This window comes from Apodemus sylvaticus, chromosome 7 (assembly GCF_947179515.1).
Source record: "Apodemus sylvaticus chromosome 7, mApoSyl1.1, whole genome shotgun sequence".
Taxonomy (NCBI): domain Eukaryota; kingdom Metazoa; phylum Chordata; class Mammalia; order Rodentia; family Muridae; genus Apodemus; species Apodemus sylvaticus.
Window position 1 is genome coordinate 116,392,246 of NC_067478.1, and position 24,265 is coordinate 116,416,510.

Here is a 24,265-nt window from a genome sequence, read left to right on the forward strand (position 1 = left end):
AAAAGTCAGATGCAGATATTTGCACCCAACCAAAGGACAGAAGCTGCTGAACACTGTGGATGAATTAGGGAAAAGTTGGAAAAAGCTGAGGATGAGGACGGCCCTGTAGGAGGACCAGCACACTAAATTAACCTAGACCACTGAGATCTCTCAACACTGGACCACCAACCGGCTTGCATACACCAGCTGAAGTGAGGCCCCAACTCACATACAGCAGAGTACTGCCAGACCTGGGTTGAATCAGAGAAGACACACATAACCCTCAAGAGACTGGAGGTCTCTATGAGTTTAGAGGTCCAGATGGGTGGAGGTAGGGAGTCAGGACATCCTTGTGGAGACAGGAGAATGGGAGTAGGTATGGGAAGTAGAACAGTCAGAGAGGGTAGACAGGCGCAGGGGGATAAAATCTGGAGTTTAAAAAAACAAAGAAAGGAATGAAAAAATAAGAAAAAGAAACAAGAAAAAGAAGAATATAAATGAGATATGAGGAATTCAATTTCATCTTTGGCTACATGAGAGGTGAAAGGCTGGATTGCAAAGGATTTTGTAACAAAGAAACAAACAAAATATAAAAAACTAAAAATTATAATACAAATAACTTTACATGTATTTTCTGAAATCAGCACTGAACAATGAAAATGAAAAAGGAGATTCAGAGAAAGTTTTTTCCTCAAATATAGCTCATTGATGACAAATAGCTTTTATTTATAATTATATCTGATATCTACACACATGTTTTATTTGTGAAGTAGAAATAAAATTTCCTGATATCTTTACATGTGTAATGACCCTTTAGTAACAATTAAGAACTATTTTAATGTACTGGTGAAATAATACCTGTCATGCATGCAAGTTATCTGAAGTAGTTATTAGTTGAAATAATACAAAACATGGTGAAATACAATGAAACCTGTAGGAGCTGAGAGACAGAATTCTTGAACTTATTAATGGTCTTTAAGGACATAGGCTTCTGGGATCATAAACAACTTGATATAATGGGTCTAATGAGGACATTTGGAAACTTGCTCCCTAGAGATGTAAAGACTATAGAATTCAGCCTGTGGAAGCCTCGTACCACACACCTGCCCCAGTCAGAAACAGATATCTATGAGTCCTCCTAGAAAGGATCCTACCTGACAAAGGAAAAAGGACTTGGTCTATCTTTTATTGTGACAAATTTTCTAACTTCAATATCCAAGTAAGTCAAGGTATAGTTCTTCATTGACATCAACAGGTCATCTAACATTTGTTAAAGTTTAGATACTGAGGTTAGGAGTAATCCATCATCTCTTATCCACTCATGTTTAAATTCATGTTAATTTCTATGTGTTAATTGTATACTTGGACCATAGTTCTCAAAGGTATTTTCTACTCTTGAATACACCTCTGATTACAGTGTTCAATATACCAATATTCCATTTCTATTTAATGTCCTCACATCCCCAAATACATTATTTATTTTTGATGACCCTATGATGATTTGTGTTCCTGGTAGAAAAAACAAAACCTGCACAAAATGGCAGTGTGAGAATAATATGTACTTAGCATTAAGATAGATACCTTTATTTTATTCATTTCTTATTACAAAATAGTTTCATTGTTGCTGTTAAATATAAATAACACTTTAAATTTTCAGCTCATGAAGTATGAATCAATTACATGTATAAATTCCCTACTCTACAGGTACATTTCTCCTGTCAACAATTTTCATCATTCACAAAGTATGTGCTAGACTATGGATTACATTGAGAATTTATGTGCTGGGTGTTAAATTACATAGTATATCTTGTACACTCTTTGTCTCGCCATAAAGCTACCATCCACAGCCTCAGAATGAGCATGTGTCTTGGCTTAGCATAGTGGCTGTCAAATAAATAAAATTATGTGATTAATTTAACATTTAACTCTCATCTAGAAGGTTCATGTTTTCTAATGACTATAGAATTTTACTCTCTTTCTTAAACGTCTATAACATTCTCTTTAGTCCATCCTTTATCTTGACTTTTTTTTTAACTGAAAAGCTATGTATTCCCTTCCTTCAAGGGAAGATTTTCACATAGTGTAACAGAAAATCTTGTAGTAACATTCCTAATTTTTCCTAAAAATTCACTTCCAAAAATTATGAGTTGCCTTTCCTTGGGGAGTCTCATGAGTTTGAAAAAATAAAAAAATTATATATATTTGAAAAAATAAAAATATATAATTATATGTAATTTTCTAAGTTTTTTCAGTGCTACCAGAAATGAAGTATTTTAATAACTAAACCTCATTTATTTACTGTAAGTAGACTGTCTTATAAATGTATAGGCTAGATATTTTTGAAGTAAAAGTTTAAAATTATCAAGATAACTTGAAGGTCATAGTTGTAGTCCAAGAATAATGATCATGTGTACTTCAGATACATAAAAAGACATTGGTTAAAAAGTCAACTGAACAATCATATAAACAAAGTTATAACCGTGACTCTTCCAATCACTACCTATCTGTTTCAGGTTACCAAGGAAATCTTAGATTTCTGAAAGGCATTATTGGGTAAATGGGGTGAATACACAAAAGAATAATTTGACATAATACCATCATGCCTGAGAGGCAAGCCACTATTTGACAAATATTTCATACTTATGTATTCAAAACTTTTAACTTTAATTTTTATAGTATAAGTATCAGGTATTTCTAAATTAAAATCAATATTATTCTAATATATCTAAACCTAGTGCTCAGAACAATTAAAAACAAGTTAATTTATGAAAATTTAATAAATGATATAAAAACAAGACTGAAGGAGGTGACGAATGAAGAGACTAGCAGAAGAAAACATAACAAAATCCACTGGACTTTAAAACTCAGATGAAAAAGATTCTTTTCCTAGATTCATGCTTCTTCATGATGCATTTTACATCAAAACCACCTGAAGAATGATTTAAACTGTAGAATAAAAACCATAATATTAGTAGTTTATAAGGAATATAAGAGAACAGACTTATATTTCTATCATTATTATAAGTTCTACTCTTTGCAACTACATTTGGTTTCTCTCCATATTTCCACCAGATTCAACCATAAAATGAAATCTAAAAACCAAACAGATGTTTCAGAATTCTTTCTTATGGGAATAACAGATGATATAACACTGAAGCCACTCATCTTCAGCATGTTTACCTCCATGTACTTGATCACCATCTTGGGAAATCTGCTCATCATTCTGACTGTCAGCACTGACCCCCATCTCCGAACACCCATGTATATATTTCTCTCTAATCTATCCTTTAATGATATCTGCTTAAGTACAACCATAATTCCAAAGACATTGGTAAACATTCATGCACATGATCAGAGCATCACATATACAGGCTGTCTTACACAAATCTGCTTTATTTTGCTTTTTTGTAGTTTTGAAAGTTGTCTTCTTTCAGTAATGGCATATGACCGTTATGTTGCCATATGTTATCCATTGAACTACACAATGATCATGAATCTTCAAACCTGTGGTCTGCTAATTCTATTGTCCCTAATCATTAGTCTTGTGAGCAGTGGATTGCTTGGTCTGATGGTGTTGCGGTTGTCCTTCTGCACAAATGTAGAAATTCCCCTATTTTTCTGTGAACTTGCTCAAGTCATCAAGCTAGCCTGTTCTGACACCCTAGTCAATTATATTCTGATATATCTTGCAACAATCATACTTAATGGCATTCCAATCTCTGGAATAATTTTCTCTTATACTCAAATTGCCTCTTCTGTGTTGAGAATGTCTTCAGTGAAAGGAAAGTATAAAGCAATTTCTACCTGTGGGTCTCACCTTTCAGTTGTTTCCTTATTCTATGGTACAGCACTGGGAGTTTATATCAGCTCTTCATTTACAACCTCTGTCACAAATACTGCATTTGCTTATGTGATGTGTACATTGGTACCTCAAATGTTGAATCCCTTTATATATAGCTTGAGGAACAGAGACATGGAGGTAGCCTTGAGGAAACATTTCAATAAGGCAATGTGTTTACTCTGATTTAACATTTGCTATGGACTTGTATTTCTAGACTAAACCAAGGGAGAAGGAATCTTAATGAGAACAAATATCTGTCTTCTTATTATTACAATCTTTTAAAATTCACAAATAATTTACAATCTAAAACTATATTCTGTGGTTTTCTTACTTTTCAAGAGCTCTATAAATAGCTCATGATTGAATAATTACTTTGACTATCTGAGAATAATTTGCTTGTTTAGAGTCATAGAATAAAATCTTTGCTAAAGGGCCATAGTTTTAGCAATCTGTTTCTTAGATAAATACAGAAATATAGATGTTTTGAGAGATGGCAATAATACAGGCTTAAAGGTTAATTTGACTTTTAAAATTTTTGTGAAATATATTGTTAATTTACACATAAACTTAATATTTTACACCTATAACTTCCTTTTGTTCCAAAATGTTAAACACTTATTGTGAAAACTACAACTAATTCTTACGAGCTTCTATAATACTGCTATTTTATAGAACAGTAGATATTAACTCTCCCACAACTGTATACAAAATCAATGTAAATATTTCTTCATGTGATTTGTAGTGAGAGATTATTTGCCATGAAAATAACTGAATGTTTTTAATAAAATGTAAAACTATATGACATGTTTTTCTGAAATGGTCAAGTTCATTCTGATTATTTTTTCTTGGTGCATTTCTCACTGCATTCTGCGTAGATGGGTGTTCTTGTTTAGCTCTTTGCATTCTTGATGTTGGCATTGGTTTTTCATCTTTCAACAAAATGACATTAAGGCATGCTTAGTTCTATTATGTCCCCACAAATTAGAAACAGTTTTAGTGTTACATATTTATACAGTTCTTCAGTATATTTTTCAGTAACTAGCACTATTCCCTAGAGAAGTTCATAGATATATCCTATGTTAGTGCAACAACAATATACAAACAAGTGGGTGACTGAGCAGACAGGTGCAGCCAGGAACACAGGATACAACCTAGTGTAAGATCATTTGGGACATGGTCCACCAGGGACCCACCTGCACCAGGAGCTGGGCAGTGCCACAGCTGTCTGTTCACCTATCCTGCCAGGGGACACCTGCTCTGGAGGGAGTCCTGCAGATAAAGACGAGGCCACAATCCTTACTCCTGTGACTGAGTGGGGTGTTTCAGCCAGGAAAGCATGGAATACCCAAGTGTAAGATCAGTTGTAACTCATACTGCCAGGGCCCCAGCTGCATCCAGGAGCTGGGCAGCACCACGGCTATCTGTGCTCTTATCCTGGCAGGGTACATCTGTCCTGCAGGGAGTCGCAAATTTAGAGGGAGTCCCAAGTTTTAAAGTGAGGCAGCTATCATTATTACTGTGACTGAGCAGATGGGTGCAACCAGGAACACAGGGAACTTCCGAATGTAAAATCACTTGGGACACGGTCCACCAGGGCCCCACCTTCACCCAAGAGCTGGGAAGGACCACAGCACTCTGTGTTGGGGGAGAGGCAGTCACGCAGGGGTGCTGAGAAAGGCTTGCAGGCACACAGGAGGGACAAGCACCAACCAGTGACAGCAGGACCATATAATTCTAGAAATAACCAGATGGCAAAAGGCAAATGTATGAACATTACTAAAAGAAATCAAGGCAACATGGCATCTTCTGAACCCAATTCTCTCACAATAGCAAGTCCTTAATAACCTAATACATCAGAAAAGCAAGATTTGGATTTAAAATAACAGTTCATGATGCTGATAGAGGGCTTCAAGAAGGACATAAATGACTCCCTTAAAGAAATAAAGGAGAAAACAAACATTAAAGAACAAACATTAAAGCCATTAAAGAACTACAGACAAATACAACAAAACAGGTGAAGGAGTTGAACAAAATGATCCAGGATCTAAATATGGAGGTAGAAGCAATAAAGAAATCACTAAGGGAAACAACTCTAGACATAGAAAACCTAGGAAAGAAGTCAGGAGTCATGGATCCAAGCATCAACAACAGAACACAAGAGGTAGAAGAGAGAATCTCAGAAGCAGAAGATACCATAGGAAGCATTAGACACAATGCTAAAAGAAAATGCAAAATGCACAAAGCTCCTGATCCAAAACATCCAAGGAATCTAAGACAAAAATGAGAAGACCAAACCTAAGGATTATAGGTATATAAGAGAGTGAAGATTTCCAACTTAAAGGGCCACTAAATGACTTCAACAAAGTTATAGAAGAAAATTCTCTAACCTAAAGAGATACCCATGAACATCCAAGAAGTCTACAGAAGTCAAAAAAATATTTGACAAGAAAAGAAATTCCTCCCATCATATAATAATTAAAATGCCAAATGCACTAAACAAAGAAAGAATATAAAAAGCAATAAGGGAAAAGATTAGTTACATATAAAGTTAGACCTACCAGAATTATACCAGACTTCTCACCAGAGACTATGAAAGCCAGAAGAGCCTGGGCAGATGTCATACTGACACTAAGGGAACACAAATGCCAACCCAAACTGCTATATACAGCAAATCTCTTGATTAACATAGATGGAGAAACCAAGGTATACTATGACAAAATCAAATTTAAACAATATCTTTGCACAAAGCCAGCCCTTCAAAGATAATGAATAGAAAACATCAACAAAAGGAGTGAAACTATACAATAGAAAAAGCAAGAAATTGATCTTCTTTCAACAAACCCAAAAGAAGATAACCACAAAAATATAAAAACCTACACAAACAAATAACAGGAAGCAACAATCACTATTCCTTAATATCTTTTAACATCAATAGACACAATCCCCCAATAAAAAGACATAGACTGACTGACTGGATATGTAAACATGACCCAACATTTTGCTGCATACAGAAAACGCATCTCAGTGTCACAGACAAAAACTACCTCAGAGTAAAAGGTTAGAAAACAATTTTCCAAGCAAATGGTTCAATAATACAAGCTGAATTCTAATATAAAATATTAATTCTAATATTTTAATATAAAATATTCTAATATAAAATAAAATAGACTTTCAACCAAAAGGCATCAAAAAACACAGAAGCATATTTTATACACATCAAAGGAAAAATCTACCAAGAAGAACTCTCAATTCTGAACATCTATGCTCCAAATAAAAGGCCACCATCATTTGTAAAAGGAACTTTGGTAAAGCTAAAGTACATATTACACCTCACACAATAATTGTGGGTGACTTCAACACCCTACTCTCATCAATGGACAGATCAGAGAAACACAAACTAAACAGAGACATAGTGAAACTAACAGAAGTTTTGGATGAAATGGATTTAATAAGTATCTATAGAACATTTCATCCTAAATCAAAAGAATATAACTTATTCTCAGCACTTTGTGGAGCCTTCTCCAAAATTGACACAAAACATACCTCAACAGATATAAGAAAATCAAACTATCCCATGCCTCATATCAGATCACTATGGAGTAAGGGTCTTCAATGACAACAAAGACAACAGAAAGCCCACATACACATAGAAGCTGATCAATGCTCTACTCAATGATAGCTTAGTCAGGATGTGAGGAAAAAGGAATACTTCTCCATTGTTGGTAGGATTGCAGGCTGGTAAAACCACTCTGTAAATCAGTTTGGTGATTCCTCAGAAAATTCGACATATTACTACTAGAAGACCCAGCTATACTACCCCTGGGCATATACCCAGAAGATGTTCCTACATGTAATAAGGGCCATACTCCACTATGTTCATTGCTGCCTTACTTATAATAGCCAGAAGCTGGAAAGAAGCCAGATGTCCCTCAACAGAAGAATGGATACAGAAACTGTGGTATATATACATAATGGAGTACTATTCAGCTATTAAAAACAATGAATTTATGAAATTCTTAGGCAAATGGATGGAACTAGAAAATGTCATCCTGAGTGAGGCAATCCAGTCATAAAAGATCACACATGGTATGCACTCACTAATAAATGGAAGTTAACTCAAAAGCTCAAAATAAACAAGTTACAATTCACCCAGCACAGGAAGCTCAAGAAGAAGGAGAACTTAAGTAAGGGTGCTTTGGTTACTTTAAGAAAGGGAACAAAATACTCACAGGAGCAATAAGGGAGACAATGTATGGAGCAAGGGCTGAAATAAAGGCCACCCAAAGACTGCCCTACCTGGGGATTCATCCTATAAACAGTCAACAAACCCAGACTCTACTAAGGACCTCAAGAAGTGTATACCAAAAGAAGCATGCAATGGTTGTCTCCAGATGAACCCTGCCAGAGACTTACAAATACAGGGGCAGATGCTAGCAACCAACTATTAGACTGGGCATGGAGTCCCCAATGGAAGAGCTAGAGGGTGTTCCAGAAGAGCTGAAAGGGCTTACAGCCCATGGGAAGAACAATGATTTCAGCCACCTGGATGCCCCCAAACTACCAGGTACTGAACCATCAACCAAGGGGCACACATGGTTTTAGGCAAAAATGTGGCACAGGAAGGCCTTGCTGGGCATCAGTGGGAGGAATGGTCCTAGGTCAGGTAAAGGATTGACAGTCAACAGAGGCCCCAGCAAAGGGAAACCAAGAGGGGGAGGTGGGACTGTGTTGGGTAGAGGGGCATATACATGGAGGCAGGGGGAGGGAAGAGAAGTTGGGGGTCTTTAGTGAGGGGAAAGATTGGTAAAGTTTTTACCATAGCAATGTAAATGAAGATGATATTCAAAAATAAATAAAATAAAAAAAAAATAAAGGCCCATAGCTGTACAGAGCCATAAAAGGATGTCATGCCACATGGTAGTAACTTGACATTGATCAAGGTGAACTTCCTCTCCCAGCCTTTGTTGAGCAGGGATTCCTGGGCTATTCTGGATCCTGCTCCACCTAGGATGGAGTGCTCAGGGTGAATGTGAAGTTAATTGTTCCTCCAGGTCTATGAATACCTGAATTAAGCAGGTGACTCACCCTGCTGCCTGAGCAGTAGAACCAACAACTGCCAGATGACTTCCCTGGAACTTACCCTAGAGTCTGGAGGGTGGGGTTTTCCCAAGCCATATATTGACTAACATTTATTAAAGTTTCAGCCTCGACTGGCAACTGTCACCCTGGCCCTCATTCTTTTCACTGCTTCCCCATCCGTCCCTCAGCTTTTCTTCCAGGAACCAGTTCACAGTAGCTGAAGGCAGCAACAGAATGGCATGCCCAACATGGGGCTGGGCATGAGAAGATCTCCTGAGGTGAAGCTGTCTTTGTGAAGCTTCTCAAAAAACGGGAAGAGATGGTATCCTGCATGGTGAACAACTATATTTACAAAAGGATACTGACTAAGTGAGGCATTATTGACCCAACACTGACCTCGCTCAGGGGCAGGCAGTGGAAAATGGGGCAGGAACTTTATAGGCATTTGTCCACAGCTTTTAAGAGCTGATTCAGGTGAAAAGAAAATGTTTTTAAAATAGGCATATGTCCATAGGCTCCAAGAGCTGCTTTAGGAAAGTTTGAAAAATGAGAGAGAGAAGGAAAATGGATGAAACTGCATAACAAGCACGCTTCCGTTTCTGTGTGTCATTGTTTGTCCTCAGTGTGCACCGTGTGTCTACATGTATGTTTGTGTCCTCTTCATGTCTTTGTTTGAATGAGCATTTATTTGTTTGATGTTAAAAAAAATTGGTAAGGATTTCATCTGCTGGCAGTCTATCTCTTGATCTGGCAGCAGGTTATACATTGGAGGCTGATTTAAAGCTGCTCAGTGTGCTCAACCGAGACTCAAACATGGCTGGGGAAAAAAGGTTTCTTAACGGGCCAGAAGCCTCAAGTCTAGGACAAGTGGGTTAATGGTTGTTTCTCCTAAAGAAAAATTTTTACAATTGTGGTTTTTGATTCAAAGTGCTTTTTATTCTCTCGAAATTACAGCTAGAAAAAAGGAAAAATTTGTTTGGTTTAAGTTTATGAGATTCATGTAATCATATTATTCTTGCTTTATAATTGGTTTTAAAGGTATAAGTATATTTTACATGTCTTGACTATATAGAGTATTGGCTTATAAATCATTGGACATGATTTAAAAGGTATAATGTTAGTAACAAATAGTTTAAAACTGGTGTCTCAGGGTTGCAGCCATCTTAAACACACATGGCATGACGTTACCCAGGAAATACAGGCCACTGAGATGCTTCTAAATTGGCATGGTGTTTTGTGTGAATCTTATCCTAGGAATTAGACTTATAAGAAATAATATTTAAAATAATGTCTCTTTAATAAGTCCCACTGTCATATATTTGAACATGAAAACTGACAGACAAATATTGTGCTGTAAAAATAATGTGTTTGCCATTGATTTTAAAGAAAATAGATTGTTTAAAATTGGCGTTTGCTTCCAGATTTCTAGTTATGCTCTAATATTGCAAGAAAAAATTAAGAATTACAATAAAAATTGCCAGTGTGCCATTGGCTACAGTTTGCCTTATTGTAAATGGCTCACGATTCTTAACTTATTTTTAATTAAGATAATTTTAAGAGTGATACAGCTGTGGGCATTATAGGCATGCTGCCTCTTTTTCACAAGATTATTGGCTACAGTGGTAGAAGCAAAATTTAACCCCCCAAGATTAAAAAGGAGATCTCAGTGGGAATTTATTTGGTATCAAACAGGCCCCTTTGACTACTAAAAAATAGTAGAATTTTTCAAGGAACCCTGAAATTACAGGTTCCTTTTGTTATTTGACCCTCAAACAATGTACTTCCTGAACAGGTGGGTTGGGGTCTGGTCTTAGACAATAGGCTAAGATTAGAAGATATTTATATTTGAGGAACCTCATACAATGTTCTTGCCAAGGACTGGTGGGTGTTGGGCAGATTAGAAAAAATTTTTACATTTGAATTAGTGCAAAGCTCAGAGCTTCCTCAGTGGAAACTTGAGGAACTGTTTTTGTCTTGCAGGCCCTACCTAGGGAGTGCTTGGCCAAAAGAACATTCTTGGCAGACTTATCCAGGTATGATTCAAAATGCAGTTCAAACTTATGAAAACTTAATAAGGCTATGTAGAACTTACGAAGGCATTAAAATTTCGCCTGCCTACTCCATACAAAATTATGATAGATTTAAAGGGTTGTCTTTATGTTTACATTATGATAATTATAAAAGCATTTGCTTCTATGAGCTAACTTTAAGAAACAATAAAGCAATTTCTTTTTTTTTGATATATTTTTATTTACATTTCAAATGATTACCCCTTTTCTGGCCCCCCACTCCCCAAAAGTCCCAGAAGACCCCTTCCCTCCCCCTGTTCTCCCAAACACCCCTTCCCAATCTCCTGTTCTGGTTTTGACCTATTATGCTACATTGAGTCTTTCCAGAAAAAGGGGCCACTGTTCCGTTCTTCTTGTACCTCATTTGATGTGTTGATTATGTTTTGGATATTCCAGTTCTCTAGGTTAATATCCACTTTTTAGTGAGTGCACCATAATTGGTCTTTTGAGACTGGGTTACCTCACTTAGTATGATGTTCTCCAGCTCCATCCATTTGCCTAAGAATTTCATTAACTCATTGTTTCTAATGGCTGAATAGTACTCCATTGTGTATATATACCACATTTTTTGCATCCATTCTTCTGTTGAGGGATACCTGGGTTCTTTCCAGCTTCTGGCTATAATAAATAGGGCTGCTATGAACATAGTTGAGCATGTATCATTATGGCATGCTGGGGAATCCTCTGGGTATATGTGCAGGAGTAGTATAGCAGGATATTCCAGAAGCGATGTGCCCAGTTTTCTGAGGAACCACCAGACTGATTTCCAGAGTGGCTGTACCACTTTGCAACCCCACCAGCAGTGGAGGAGTGTTCCTCTTTCTCCACATCCTTGCCAACAACTGCTGTCTTCTGAATTTTTAATCTTAGCCATTCTGACTGGTGTAATGAAATCTCAGGGTTGTTTTGATTTGCATTTCCCTAATCACTAATGAAGTTGAGGATTTTTTTAAGATGCTTCTAAGCCATCTGAAGTTCTTCAGGTGAAAATTCTTTATTTAACTGAGTAACCCAATTTTTAATAGGGTTATTTGGATTTCTGGGGTCTAACTTCTTGTGTTCTTTGTATGAATTAGATATAAGACCTCTATCTGATGTAGGGTTGGTGAAGATCTTTTCCCAATTTGTTGGTTGCTCATTTGTTCTTTTGATGGTGTCCTTTGCCTTACAGAAACTTTGTAATTTTATGAAGTCCCATTTGTCAATTCTTGATCTTAGAGCATAAGCTGTTGGTGTTCTGTTCAGAAACTTTCCCCCTGTACTGATATCCTCAAGGGTCTTCCCCAGTTTATTTTTTATTTGCTTCAGAGTGTCTGGTTTTGTGTGGAGGTCCTTGATCCATTTGGAGTTGAGCTTAGTACAAGGAGACAAGGATGGATCAATTCACATTTTTCTGCATGCTGACCTCCAGTTGAACCAGTACCATTTGTTGAAAAGGCTATCTATTTTTCCATTGGATGTTTTCAGCCCCTTTGTCGAGGATCAAGTGGCCATAGGTGTGTGGGTTCATTGCTGGATCTTCAATCCTGTTCCATTGATCTGCCTGCCTGTCACTGTACCAATATTATGCAGTTTTAAACACTATTGCTCTGTAGTATTGCTTGTGTTCAGGGATAATGAATCCCCCAGAATTTCTTTTATTGTTGAGAATAGTTTTAGGTTTCCTGGGGTTTTTGTTATTCCAGATGATTTTGAGAATTGTTCTTTCTAACTCTTTGGAGAATTGAGTTGGGATTTTGATGGGTATTGCATTGAATCTGTATATTGCTTTTGACAAAATGGCCATTTTAACTATATTAATCCTGCCAATCCATGAGCATGGGAGGTTTTTCAATTTTTTGAGGTCTTCTTCCATTTCCTTTTTCAGAGTCTTGAAGTTCTTGTCATATAGATCTTTCACAAGTTTGGTAAGAATCACCCCAAGGTACTTTATACTGTTTGTGGCTATTATGAAAGGTGTCATTTCCCTAATTTCTATCGCAGTCTGCTTATCCTTTGAGTATTGTAAGGCTATTGATTTGCTTGAGCTGATTTTATAACCTGCCACTTTGCTGAAGTTGTTTATCAACTGTAGGAGTTCTCTACTGGAGTTTTTGGGTCACTTAGGTAGACTATCATATCATCTGCAAATAATGATAGTTTGACTTCTTCTTTTCAAATTTGTATCCCTTTGACCTCCTTATGTTGTCTAATTGCCTGAGCTAGTACCTCAAGTACAATATTGAAATGATAAGGAGAAAGGGGGCAGCCCTGTCTAGTCTCTGATTTTAGTGGGATTGCTTCAAGTTTCTCTCCATTTAGTTTGATGTTGGCTACCGGTTTGCTGTATATTGCATTAAGTATGTTTAGGTATGGGCCTTGAATTCCTGTTCTTTCCAAGTCTTTATCCATGAAAGGATGCTGAATTTTGTTGAATGCTTTTTCAACATCCAATGAAATGACCATGTGATTTTTTTCTTTGAGTTTGTTTATGTAGTGGATTGCATTGACGGATTTCTGTATATTGAACCAAACCTGCATCCCTTGGATAAAGCCTACTTGATCATGGTGGATGATCATTTTTATGTGTTCTTGGATTCGGTTGGCAAGAATTTTATTGAGTGTTTTTGCACCGATATTCATAAGGGAAATTGGTCTGAAGTTCTCTTTCTTTGATGGATCTTTGTGGGGTTTTGGTATCAGCATAATTGTGGCTTTGTAGAAGGAATTGGGTAGTGTTCCTGTATCTATTTTGTGGAATAGTTTGAAGAGTATTGGTGTTAAGTCTGCTTTGAAGGTCTGATAGAATTCTTCACTGAAGCATTCTGGTCTTGTGCTTTTATTGATTGGAAGGCTTTCTATGCCCCCTTCTATTTCTTTAGGGCTTATGGGACTGTTTAGATGATCTATTTGGTCCTGATTTAATTTTGGTATTTAATATCTGTCTAGAAAATTGTCCATTTCCTCCAGATTCTCCAGTTGTTTTGAGTATAGGCTTTTGTAGTAGGATCTGATGATTATTTGAATTTCCTCAGTTTCCGTTGTTATATCCCCCTTTTCATTTCTAATTTGGTTAATTTGGATACTTCCTCTGTGCCCTTTGGTCATCCTGGCTAAGGTTTTATCTATCTTATTGATTTTCTCAAAGAACCAGCTCCTGGATTCGTTGATTCATTGTATGGTTCTCTTTGTTTCCACTTGATTGATTTCAGCCCTGATTTTGATGACTTCCTGTCTTCTACTCCTCCTGGGTGAAATAGCTTCTTTTTTTTTTTTCATTCTTTTTTTTTTATTCGATATAATTTATTTACATTTCAAATGATTTCCCCTTTTCTAGCCCCCCCACCCACTCCCCGAAGGGTTTTCAGTTGTGTCATTAAGCTACTAGTGTATGCTCTCTCCATTTTCTTTTTGGAGGCACTCAGGGCTATGAGTTTTCCTCTTAGCATTGCTTTCATTGTGCCCCAAAGATTTGGGAATGTTGTTCCTTAATTTTCATTAAATTCAAAAAGTCTCTGATTTTTTTCCTTATTTCTTTGGCCAAGGTGTCATTGAGTAGAGTATTGTTCAGCTTCCATGGGTATGTGGGCTTCCTGTTGTTTTTGTTGCTATTGAAAACCACTCTTACTTCTTAGTGATCTGATAGGAGGCATGGGATTAGTTCAATCTTCTTATATTTGTTGAGGTCTGTCTTGTGACCAATTATATGGTCGATTTTGGAGAAGGAACCATGAGGTGCTGAGAAAAAGGTATATTCTTTTGCTTTAAGGTGAAATGTTCTATAAATATCAGTCAAATCCAATTGGTCCAAAGCTTAAATTAGTTTTACTGTGTCCCTGTTTACTTTCTGTTTTCCTGATCAGTCCATTGAAGAGAGTGGAGTGTTGAAGTCGCCCAAATTAATGTGTTAAGTGCAATGTGTGCTTTGAGCTTTAGTAAAGTTTCTTTTATGAATGAGGGTACCCTTGCATTTGGCACATAGATGTTCAGAATTGAAAGTTCTTCTTGGTGGATTTTTCCTTTGACCAGCAAGAAATGTCCTTCTGTATCTCTTTTGATGTCTTTAGGTTGAAAGTCAATTTTATCTGATATTAGAATGGCTACTCAGGCTCCTTTCCCAAGACCATTGACTTGTAAAATTGTCTTCCAGCCTTTTACTCTAAGGTACTTTTTGTCTTTGACATTGAAGTGTGTCTCCTGTATGCAGCAAAATATAAGGCCCTGTTTCCTTATCTAGTCTGTTAGTCTATGTCTTTTTATTGGTGAATTGAGTCAATTGATGGTAAGAGATATTAAGGAATAGTGATTATTACTTCCTGTCATTTTTGATGTTATTTTTATATTTGAGTGGTTATCTTCTTTTAAGTTTGATGAAAGAAGGTAACTATCTTGCTTTTTCTAGGGTGTAGTTTCCCTCCTTGTATTGGAGTTTTCCTCCTATTATTCTTTGCAGAGCTGGGTTTGTGGAAAGATATTGTGTAAATTTGGTTTTGTCATGGAATATCTTGGTTTCTCCATCTATGGTGATTGAGAGTTTTGCTGGGTATAGTAGTCTTGGCTGACATTTGTATTTTCTTAGTCTCTGCATGAGATCTGCCCAGGATCTTCTAGCTTTCATGGTCTCTGGTGAGAAGTCTGGTGTGATTCTGATAGGTCTTCCTTTATTTGTTACTTGGCCTTTTTCTCTTTGATTATTATGTGATGAGAGGTATTTCTGCTCAGGTCCAGTCTGTTTGGAGTTCTGTAGGCTTCTTTTATATTCATGGGCATCTCTCTCTTTAAGTTGGGAAAGTTTTCTTCCATAATTTTGTTGAAGATATTTATTGGCCCTTTCAGTTGTAAATCTTCACTTTCATCTATACCTATAATTCTGATGTTTGGTCTTCTCCTTGTGTCCTGGATTTCCTGGATGTTCTGGGATACAAACTTTTTGCATTTTGCATTATCTTTGACTGTTGAGTCAATGGTTTCTATGGTATGTTTGGGATCTGAGATTCTTTCTTCCATCTCTTGTATTCTGTTGTTGATTATTGCATCTGTGGCCACTGATTTCTTCTCAAGGTTTTCTATCTCCAAAGTTGTCTCCCTTTGTGATTTCTTAGTTGTTTCTACTTATGTTTTAGATCCAGGATGGTTTTGCTCAGTTCTTTCATTTGTTTCTTTGTGTTTTCCTTTAATCCTTTAAGAGATTTTTGTGTTTCCTCTTTCATGACTTCTGCCTTTTGACTCAAGTTCTCTTGCATTTCTTTAAGTTATTTGTGTGTGTGTATGTGTGTGTGTGTGTGTGTGTGTATGTGTGTGTTTCTTCTTTATTGGCTTCTATCTCTTGAGCCTTATTCTCCTGAATTTCTTTAAGTGATTTTTGTGTTTCCATTATACGGGTTTCTAGCTTATTCATGTTCCCCTGTATTTCTTTAAGAGATTCTTTTATGTCATTTTTGTGTTCTTCTAGCAGCTTCATGACCAGTGATTTTATATCTAAATCTTGCTTGTCTGGCATGTTTACATAACCAGGATGGTTCAGACGCTGCCATATTGCCTAGATTTCTATTCGTAGCATTCCTGCGTTTGCCCTTTGGCATCTTGTTCTCTGGTGTTAGTTGGTCTTGTCTCTGGCTGGTGTTTGAGCCTCCTGTGAGACTCTAGGGCTATTTCCACAACACTGGATGCCTGGGTATTTTTTGTCACAGATTGCTGATGTACTGTCCTCCTCTCGGGTGTCCTTGGAGCCCTAGTGTGCCTTGTCCCAGATTGTCTCTGTGAATCAGGTGATGCCCGTTTGCTCCTTCATGGCATGCTGATGGTGTAGGCTGCAGGACCTTTTCTGAGTGATGATCACTCTGCTGGGCAGCAGATCTCCCAACCGGATTGGTACACACAAGGCTAGTCTAGCTGCTCAGGCCCTGAGTCTAGACAAAAGCCTGGCAGGCCAAGGCCCGAGCAAAGTTCCCCTTGGGCTATTGAGTGTTAACTGGTTGTCAGGTGGCCAGGATGGGGACGTGTGCCCTCTCCCTGAAAGTGCAGGGAGAGTCTGCCCAGCTAACAACCTCCTGTCTGGGTTGGCACACAGATAGCCCACCAGACAACCCAGAGCCTGAGTGCAATCTAAGGCCTGGCGGGTTTAGACCTCTGCTATGTTAGCCTCAGTCTATGACTGTTAGGTGGCTTTTCCTGCTAGAACTCTCTGGCGTCCAGTAGTCAAAATAGTGGTGTGTGCGCAGGGCCAGGCAAACAACCTCCTTGCCAGGTTGGCACACCGATGCCCCCCCAATGAACAGCCCAGGGCCTGGATGCAGGCCAATGCCAGTCGGGCTTAGACCCCTGCAATGTTGGCCTGGGGTTATATTTGTGTACCTCACGCTGTCTGATATCTGAGAACCAAGATAGAGGCGAGTCTCTTTTAACTGACTAGTGGGAGGCAGATTTCTGATGTGGCTTCTGTGTGGTGAAAGGCGCTGTAAATCTGCTGCTGCTTGCAGTCCGGCTGGCCAGCAATGGTCAGTGGTAGTGGGCCAGGGCCTGCCTGGACCCTGTCGCCTTGGTTCCACTGCTGACGGCCCTTCCTCTGGATGAGCTGCTGCTGTTGTTGCTGCTTACAATAAAGCAATTTCATTAGAAGGTTTTTTCCTCAAGGAATGGCTAATAACCTTACCTTATGTGAGAAAAAAGTGTTTTGTCACTGTTTCAATACAAGAAGCTAGGATCTTAAATTTTTCAGTATATGTTGTTCATAGAATTTTATTACAGGACTTTGCTCTTAACTGTGAGCTTTTAAATTTTTTAAGTAAATAATTTTCAAAGGTTGTTAGGATATATTAATTGGCTTTATCTTATATTAACCTCATCTTAAGCTTGCCACAGGAGGACTTAGACCTCTGTTTTCAAGGTAGATTCAAATTAACTGGCAAAGGACAAATAAATTTACAGATAGTAGAGAAGGCCACTAAAATCAGCTGTTTATGATACGTGTTCACCGCTATTCCCTGGCAAAGGGAACATTCATGTAAAATCACCCGTTTTTCATCTCCAAGTAAAGTTTCAACACCCTCTGATACATATATATATATATATATATATATATATATATATATATATATATATATATATATATATATATATATATGTGTGTGTGTGTGGGGGGGACCAGAAAAGGGAAAATCATTTGAAATGTAAATAAAAAATATATCGAATAAAATTTTAAAAAATTGAAAAAAATAATAATTGTTATCCAAAAGATAAGTTATTAAAATTTGCTTTCACATATGCTTATATATTTCTGAAGATTTATGCATGCATCCCATTGAGAATACATTTACTGTTGGAGTAACGCTCATATAATTAGATTACATGCTTATTCTTTTGAATTCTCCCTGCTTCAGCACAGACTTGGGTGCTATAGCAGCTATTTTTAAGCTGTTAAAATCAAGGTTTTAATAATAGTATATATATATATATATATATATATATATATATATATATCATGATTTACAATTGCTTAAAATTGCTCCCTTTTTAATACTGCTAATTCTTAATTTTTAGAATTGTTTATGCAAGTGTAATTCAAATTAAAAAATATATGTTCTTTAAATGACTGTCCTCTGGACATTTGAGAGCTGATCCAAAGGCTGGAGAGAAAGCCATGGGTGCAGGAAACCAAGCTCTTGTATTTTGTGGTTGTGAGCCTGGAGAGATGGCTCAGCAGTTAAAGGCTAGGCACTCAATCATGGAGCATGGAAGCTCAGATCCCAGGAACCACATGCTGGCTCACAGACACGTATGATAAGATCTGACACCCTCTTTGGCATAACTGAAGACAGTTACAATATACTTTTATATAATTAATCTTTAAAAAGGTGCCTGGACAAGAACCCTTAAGGCAAAGCACATAAAATTTGTATCCCAAGCAGACTATATTGAAACAATTGGCTGTATAATCAAACATTTGAGATGTCTTTGACAATTTAATTCTTTATTATTCTCAAAGATGAGGTAATATAATATTTTTAAACAACATCTTCTTTAAAAAAAGAAAAACAGAGGAGAAATTATATCCCCGTGCATATTATTTAAATTATGCCTGTATATTCTTAAGAAAATTTTAAAATTTGGATGTCAAGGAACTCCTTGCTGAGTGTATATGACATCCTGTAACTAGGCATACTGATGACTGGGTAGAGTGAAGGAATTCACTTATTGACATATGCCATGATCCTGACTTAATATTGGGGAAGAAGGTATGTCTATGTTTTTTCTACTGAATGCTGAAGAAGCATTCTGGCTGCCAGAGTGATTAGTGTGGCATACTGAAGATATGCTGACTGTGGGCTTGCTGAGTTCCCCGACAATGGTAACATAAGAGCTATATTGGGTATATGTTCTTGACATACTTTAATTGGTCAAATGTTCCAGATTAGATAAACTGCCTTGCTTCAAGCTTTTAGACATTGTGGGACAGAACATGGAGGCTGTTAAACTGGCTTAGAAAAAAATAATATAAAGAGTTGTTATGATGACTCTTCTCTTTCCTTTAATGTGATAAGCTGACTCAATCATAGACTTGTCTAGGAATAAATCCAATATTGGAGATTCCAATTATGAAGATGGCTAACAATCATCTTCAGCCAGCTGAGTTAATTTAAAATATAGTTTCCACTTTTCCTGAGAAGTAACAGCTTATCTCTTGATATACACACTACCTCCCTCACCCCAGAGGCCAGGCTTTGTGTCTTTTAAGTTGCTAATTTGCAACTGGATTGGATACCTCAGGGACATCCACAGACAAGTTAATCCTATTCCACCTTTAACTCTTGACCTTGTTTTTTAAGCTTCCTGACTGTCTCCACCCAGGCTCACCTGGACTGAAAAATCCCATGTCTGTTAAAAACACTTTCAGACCCTCCTTGCATTAAAACTTATGCAAGTGAATCTCCTTTAGGAGCCACATAGAACTCAGATCTATGTGTGTTTGCTAATTGAGCAAACATGGGCACAAGTGAGAGATGTGAGGCAAGGCACCACATAGGGACGACCATGATTTCTGCCTCTGAGTCCCCAGGAAATATACGTAATTGCATAGGGGTTAATGTTGAGAAGCTGTCCTTAAAATAATAAGAGAGCCTATTAGCCCTCCTCTGCAAAAGGCATCATATAATATTTAAGAGAAATTACGGTCAATGCCTTCCCTCCCTGGTTAAGGACCACCATCTTATGATAAATGTTTATTTACTTGTTTCTTCCTCATTTTCAAATTAATAAAAATGGAGGAAATGTACAGAGCCATAACAGGGTATCATGCCACATGGTAGGAACTTGACATTGATCAAGGTGAACTTCCTCTCCCAGCCTTTGTTGAGCAGGGATTCCTGGGCTATTCCGGATCCTGTTCCACCTGTGGAGTGCTCAGAATGAAGGTGAAGTTAATTGTTCCTCCAGGTCTATGAATACCTGAATTAAGCAGGTGACCCACCCAGCTGCCTGAGCAGTGGAGCCAAAAACTTCCAGATGACTTCCCTGCAACTCAGCCTGGATTCTGGGGCGGGGGTGGGGGGGTGGGGGGAGAGGTTTTCCCAAGCTATATACTGACTAAAATTTATTAAAGTTTCAGCCTCGACCAGCAACTGTGGCCCTGGCCCTCATTCTTTTCGCTGCTTCCCCATCCATCCCTCAGCTTCTCTTCCAGGAACCAGTTCACAGTAGCTGCAGGCAGCAACACATACCTAAACACATGACGAGCAATATGCAGCAAACAAGTAGCCAACATCAACCTAAATGGAGAGTACCTTGAAGAAATCCCATGAAAATCAGGGACTAGACCAGGCTGCTTTCTCACTATATATTTATTCTATATAGTACATGAAGTTCTAGCTATAGCAATTAGATGACTAAAGGAAGACAAAGGGATACAAATTGGAAAGGAAGAAGACAAATTATCACTATATCCCACAAACCCATGGCCACTTGATCTTTGACAGAGGAACTAATACCATTCAGTGGAAAAAAGATAGGCTTTTCAACAAATGGTGCTGGTTCAACTGGCAGCTACCATACAGAAGAACCCAAATCGATCCATTCTTATATCCTTGTACTAAGCTCAAGTCCAAGTCGATCAAGGACCTCCACATAAAACCAGACACACTGAAACTAATAGAAAAGAAAGTAGGGAAGAGTCTTGAGCACATGGGCACTGGAGAATATTTCCTGGACAGAACAGCAATGGTTTATGCTCTAAGACCAAGAATTAACAAATGGGACCTCATAAAATTACAAAGTTTCTGTAAGGCAAAGGACACTCTGAATAGCATAAAACAGCAACCAACAAAATTTGAAAAAGATCTTTACCAACCCTACATCCAACAGAGGGCTAATATCCAATATATGCAAAGAACTCAAGATGGTAGATTCCAGAGAAACAAATAACCCTATTAAAAATGGAGCACAGAGATAAAATAAGAATTCTCCGCTGGGAAATATCGAATGGCTGTTAAGCACCTAAAGAAATGTTCACTCTGGGATGCAGAGGCAGGCAAATTTCTGAGATCGAGGCTAGCCTGATCTACAGAGTGAGTTCGAGGACAGACAGGGCTATACAGAAAAACCCTGTCCAGAAGAAAAACAAATCAAAAAAAAAAAAAAAAAAGAAAGAAAGAAAGAAAGAAAGAAAGAAAGAAAGAAAGAAAGAAAGAAAGAGAAAAAAGAAAAGAAAAAAAGAAAAAAGAAAAAGAAATGTTCAACATCCTTTATCATTAGGTGAATGCAAACTAAAACCACCCTGAGACTTCACCTCACACCAGTCAGAATGGCTAAGATCAAAAACTCAGGAGAGAGCAGGTGCTGGTGAGGATGTGGAGAAACAGGAATACTCCTCAACTTCTGGTGGGATTGCAAGTTGGTATAACCACTCTGGAAATCAGTCTGGTGGTTCCTCAGAAAACTGGGCACAACACTTCTGGAGGGACCTGCTATACCACTCCTGGGCATATACCCAGAGGATTCCCCAGGATGTAATGAGGATACGTGCTCCACTATGTTCAAATGTAGCCCTATTTATAAAAGTCAGAAGATGGAAAGAAAGTCGATTTTATTTTATATTAGAATGGCTACTCCAGCTTGTTTCCTGGGACCATTTGCTTGGAAAACTGTTTTCCAGCCTTTTACTCTGAGATAGTGTTTGTCTTTGACACTGAGATGAATTTCCTGTATGCAGCAAAATGTTGGGTCTTGTTTAGGTATCCAGTCTGTTAGTCTATTTCATTTATTGGGTAATTGAGTCCATTGATATTATGAGATATTAAGGAATAGTGATTTTTGTTTCCTGCTAATATTTGATGTAATTTTTATGTTTGTATGGTTATCTTCGTTTGGATTTGTTAAAGAAGATTAATTTCTTGCTTTTTTTCTTGTGTGTAGTTTCCCTCCTTCTGTTAGTGTTTTCCATTCATTATCCTTTGAAGGGCTGGATATGTGGCTAGATATGGTGTAAATTTGTTTTTTTGGTTTTTTTTCATGAACTACCTTGGTTTCTCCAACTATGGTAATCGAGAGATTTGCTGGGGATAGCAGTCTGAGTTGGCATTTGTGTTCTCTTAGGGTCTGTATTACATCTGCCCAGGCTCTTCTGGGTCTTATAGTCTCTGGTGAGAAGTCCAGTGTAATTCTGATAAGTCTACCTTTATATGTTACTCGGCCTTTTCCCCTTACTGCTGTTAATATTCATTCTTTGTTTAGTATATTTGGTGTTTTAATTATTATGTGACAGGAGGAATTTCTTTTCTGGTCAAATCTATTTGGAGTTCTGTAGCCTTCTTGTATGTTCATGGGCATTTCTTTCTTTAGGTTAAGGAAGTTTACATCTATAATTTTGTTGGAGACATTTACTGACCCTTTAATTTGGAAATCTTCGCTCTCTTCTATACCTATAATCCTTCGGTTCAGTCATCTCATTTTGTCCTGGATTTCCTGGATGTTGTGTGTCAGGAGTTTTGTGCATTTTTCATTTACTTTGAGTGTTGTATCAATGCTTTCTATGGTATCTTCTGCATCTGAGATTCTCTCTTCTATTTCTAGTATTCTGTTGTTGATGCATGGATCCATAACTCCTGACTTCTTTCCTAGGTTTTCTATGTCCTGGGTTTTTTCCCTTTGTGATTTCATTATTGTTTCTACCTCCTCCTTTAGATCGTGGATGGCTTTGTTCAATTCCTTCACCTGTTTTGTTGATTTTTCTTTTTGTTTTTTGAGCCCTTCTTCCTGTTTACTTGTATTCTCCTGCATTTCTTTAAGGAAGTTATCTATGTCCTTCTTGAAGCCCTCCATAAAGCACTTCATCATTATCATGACCTGTGATTTTTAAATCCAAATCTTGCTTTCCTGGTGTGTTGGGGTATCCAGGACTTGCTGTTGTGGGAGAATTGGGTTTGGATGGTGACATTTTGCCTTGATTTCTGTTAACAAATTTCCTATGTTTGCCTTTGGTGTTAGTTGGTTCTGCTGTTACTGGCTGGTGCGTGCTGCTCCTGTGTGTTTGAAAGCCAATCTCAGCAACCCTTGGTGACCTGCTTTCCCCTGGCACAGATTGCTGTGGTGCTGCAGAGTTCCTGCAGGTGGACTCCTAGTCCTGGTGGTATGTGTACCAAGCGATCCTCTACTCAAGTGATCCCTGCCTACTAGTCTGCCACTCTACACGGTTGCTGGACCACAGATGGTGGTACCTCAACTCTAAGCTTGGAACTCCCTCTACACGTCTCCCTGCAGGGCAGATGACTCCAGGCAGGGTAGGTGCCCATCTGACTTGCTGTGTTGCTGCGGAGCTCCTGGGTACAGGAGGGGTCCTGGCAGGGCATGTCCCAAGTGATCCTCTACTCTGGAGATCCCTGTCTACCAATCTGCCCCTCCACACAGTCACAGGAGCAAAGATGGTGGTATCTCCATGATTACTCTTTTTTAAGATCATGTTTAGCCACCCATTTCCACATCTTTCAAAGGAGTCAATATACATCCTAGACTCTAGGATCTGAAGCATGGATATAACGGTGTCCAGTGTTTCTTGAAAAAGGTGGCTGAGACTGCAAAGAACTTTGACCAATCTTTACCAGTCCCTCAGCACTTAAAGATGCAGGTATCAAGGTATGGATGTACCACATCCACACTATGGCCTCTATGGGCCCAAGTCAAAGGTCGACATAGAGAATTCATCTAGAGATGTCTCTAGAAGTTCATGCTCTTAAAAAGATCTAAAAATGAGGAAGAAAGCTCAGGTTATACCAAGTCTCCTAATATCCTTCCTGATTCTGTTGATATGCATCAAAACTATTTCTCATGT

At 37.9% G+C, this 24,265-nt stretch overlaps 1 protein-coding gene across 1 annotated transcript; it reads left to right on the plus strand.

Moving 5' to 3' along the window:
* Window positions 1–3,064: 3,064 nt before the first annotated feature.
* Window positions 3,065–4,003, plus strand: LOC127690177 (olfactory receptor 7G2-like). The gene has a single exon (XM_052189724.1). It carries the CDS (start codon window positions 3,065–3,067, stop codon window positions 4,001–4,003), a length of 939 nt encoding a protein of 312 aa, XP_052045684.1.
* The last annotated feature ends 20,262 nt before the right edge of the window (window positions 4,004–24,265 follow it).

Coding starts and splice junctions, on each gene's coding strand:
- LOC127690177 (XM_052189724.1), top strand. CDS start 3,065: ATGAAATCTAAAAACCAAACAGATGTTTCAGAATTCTTTCTTATGGGA.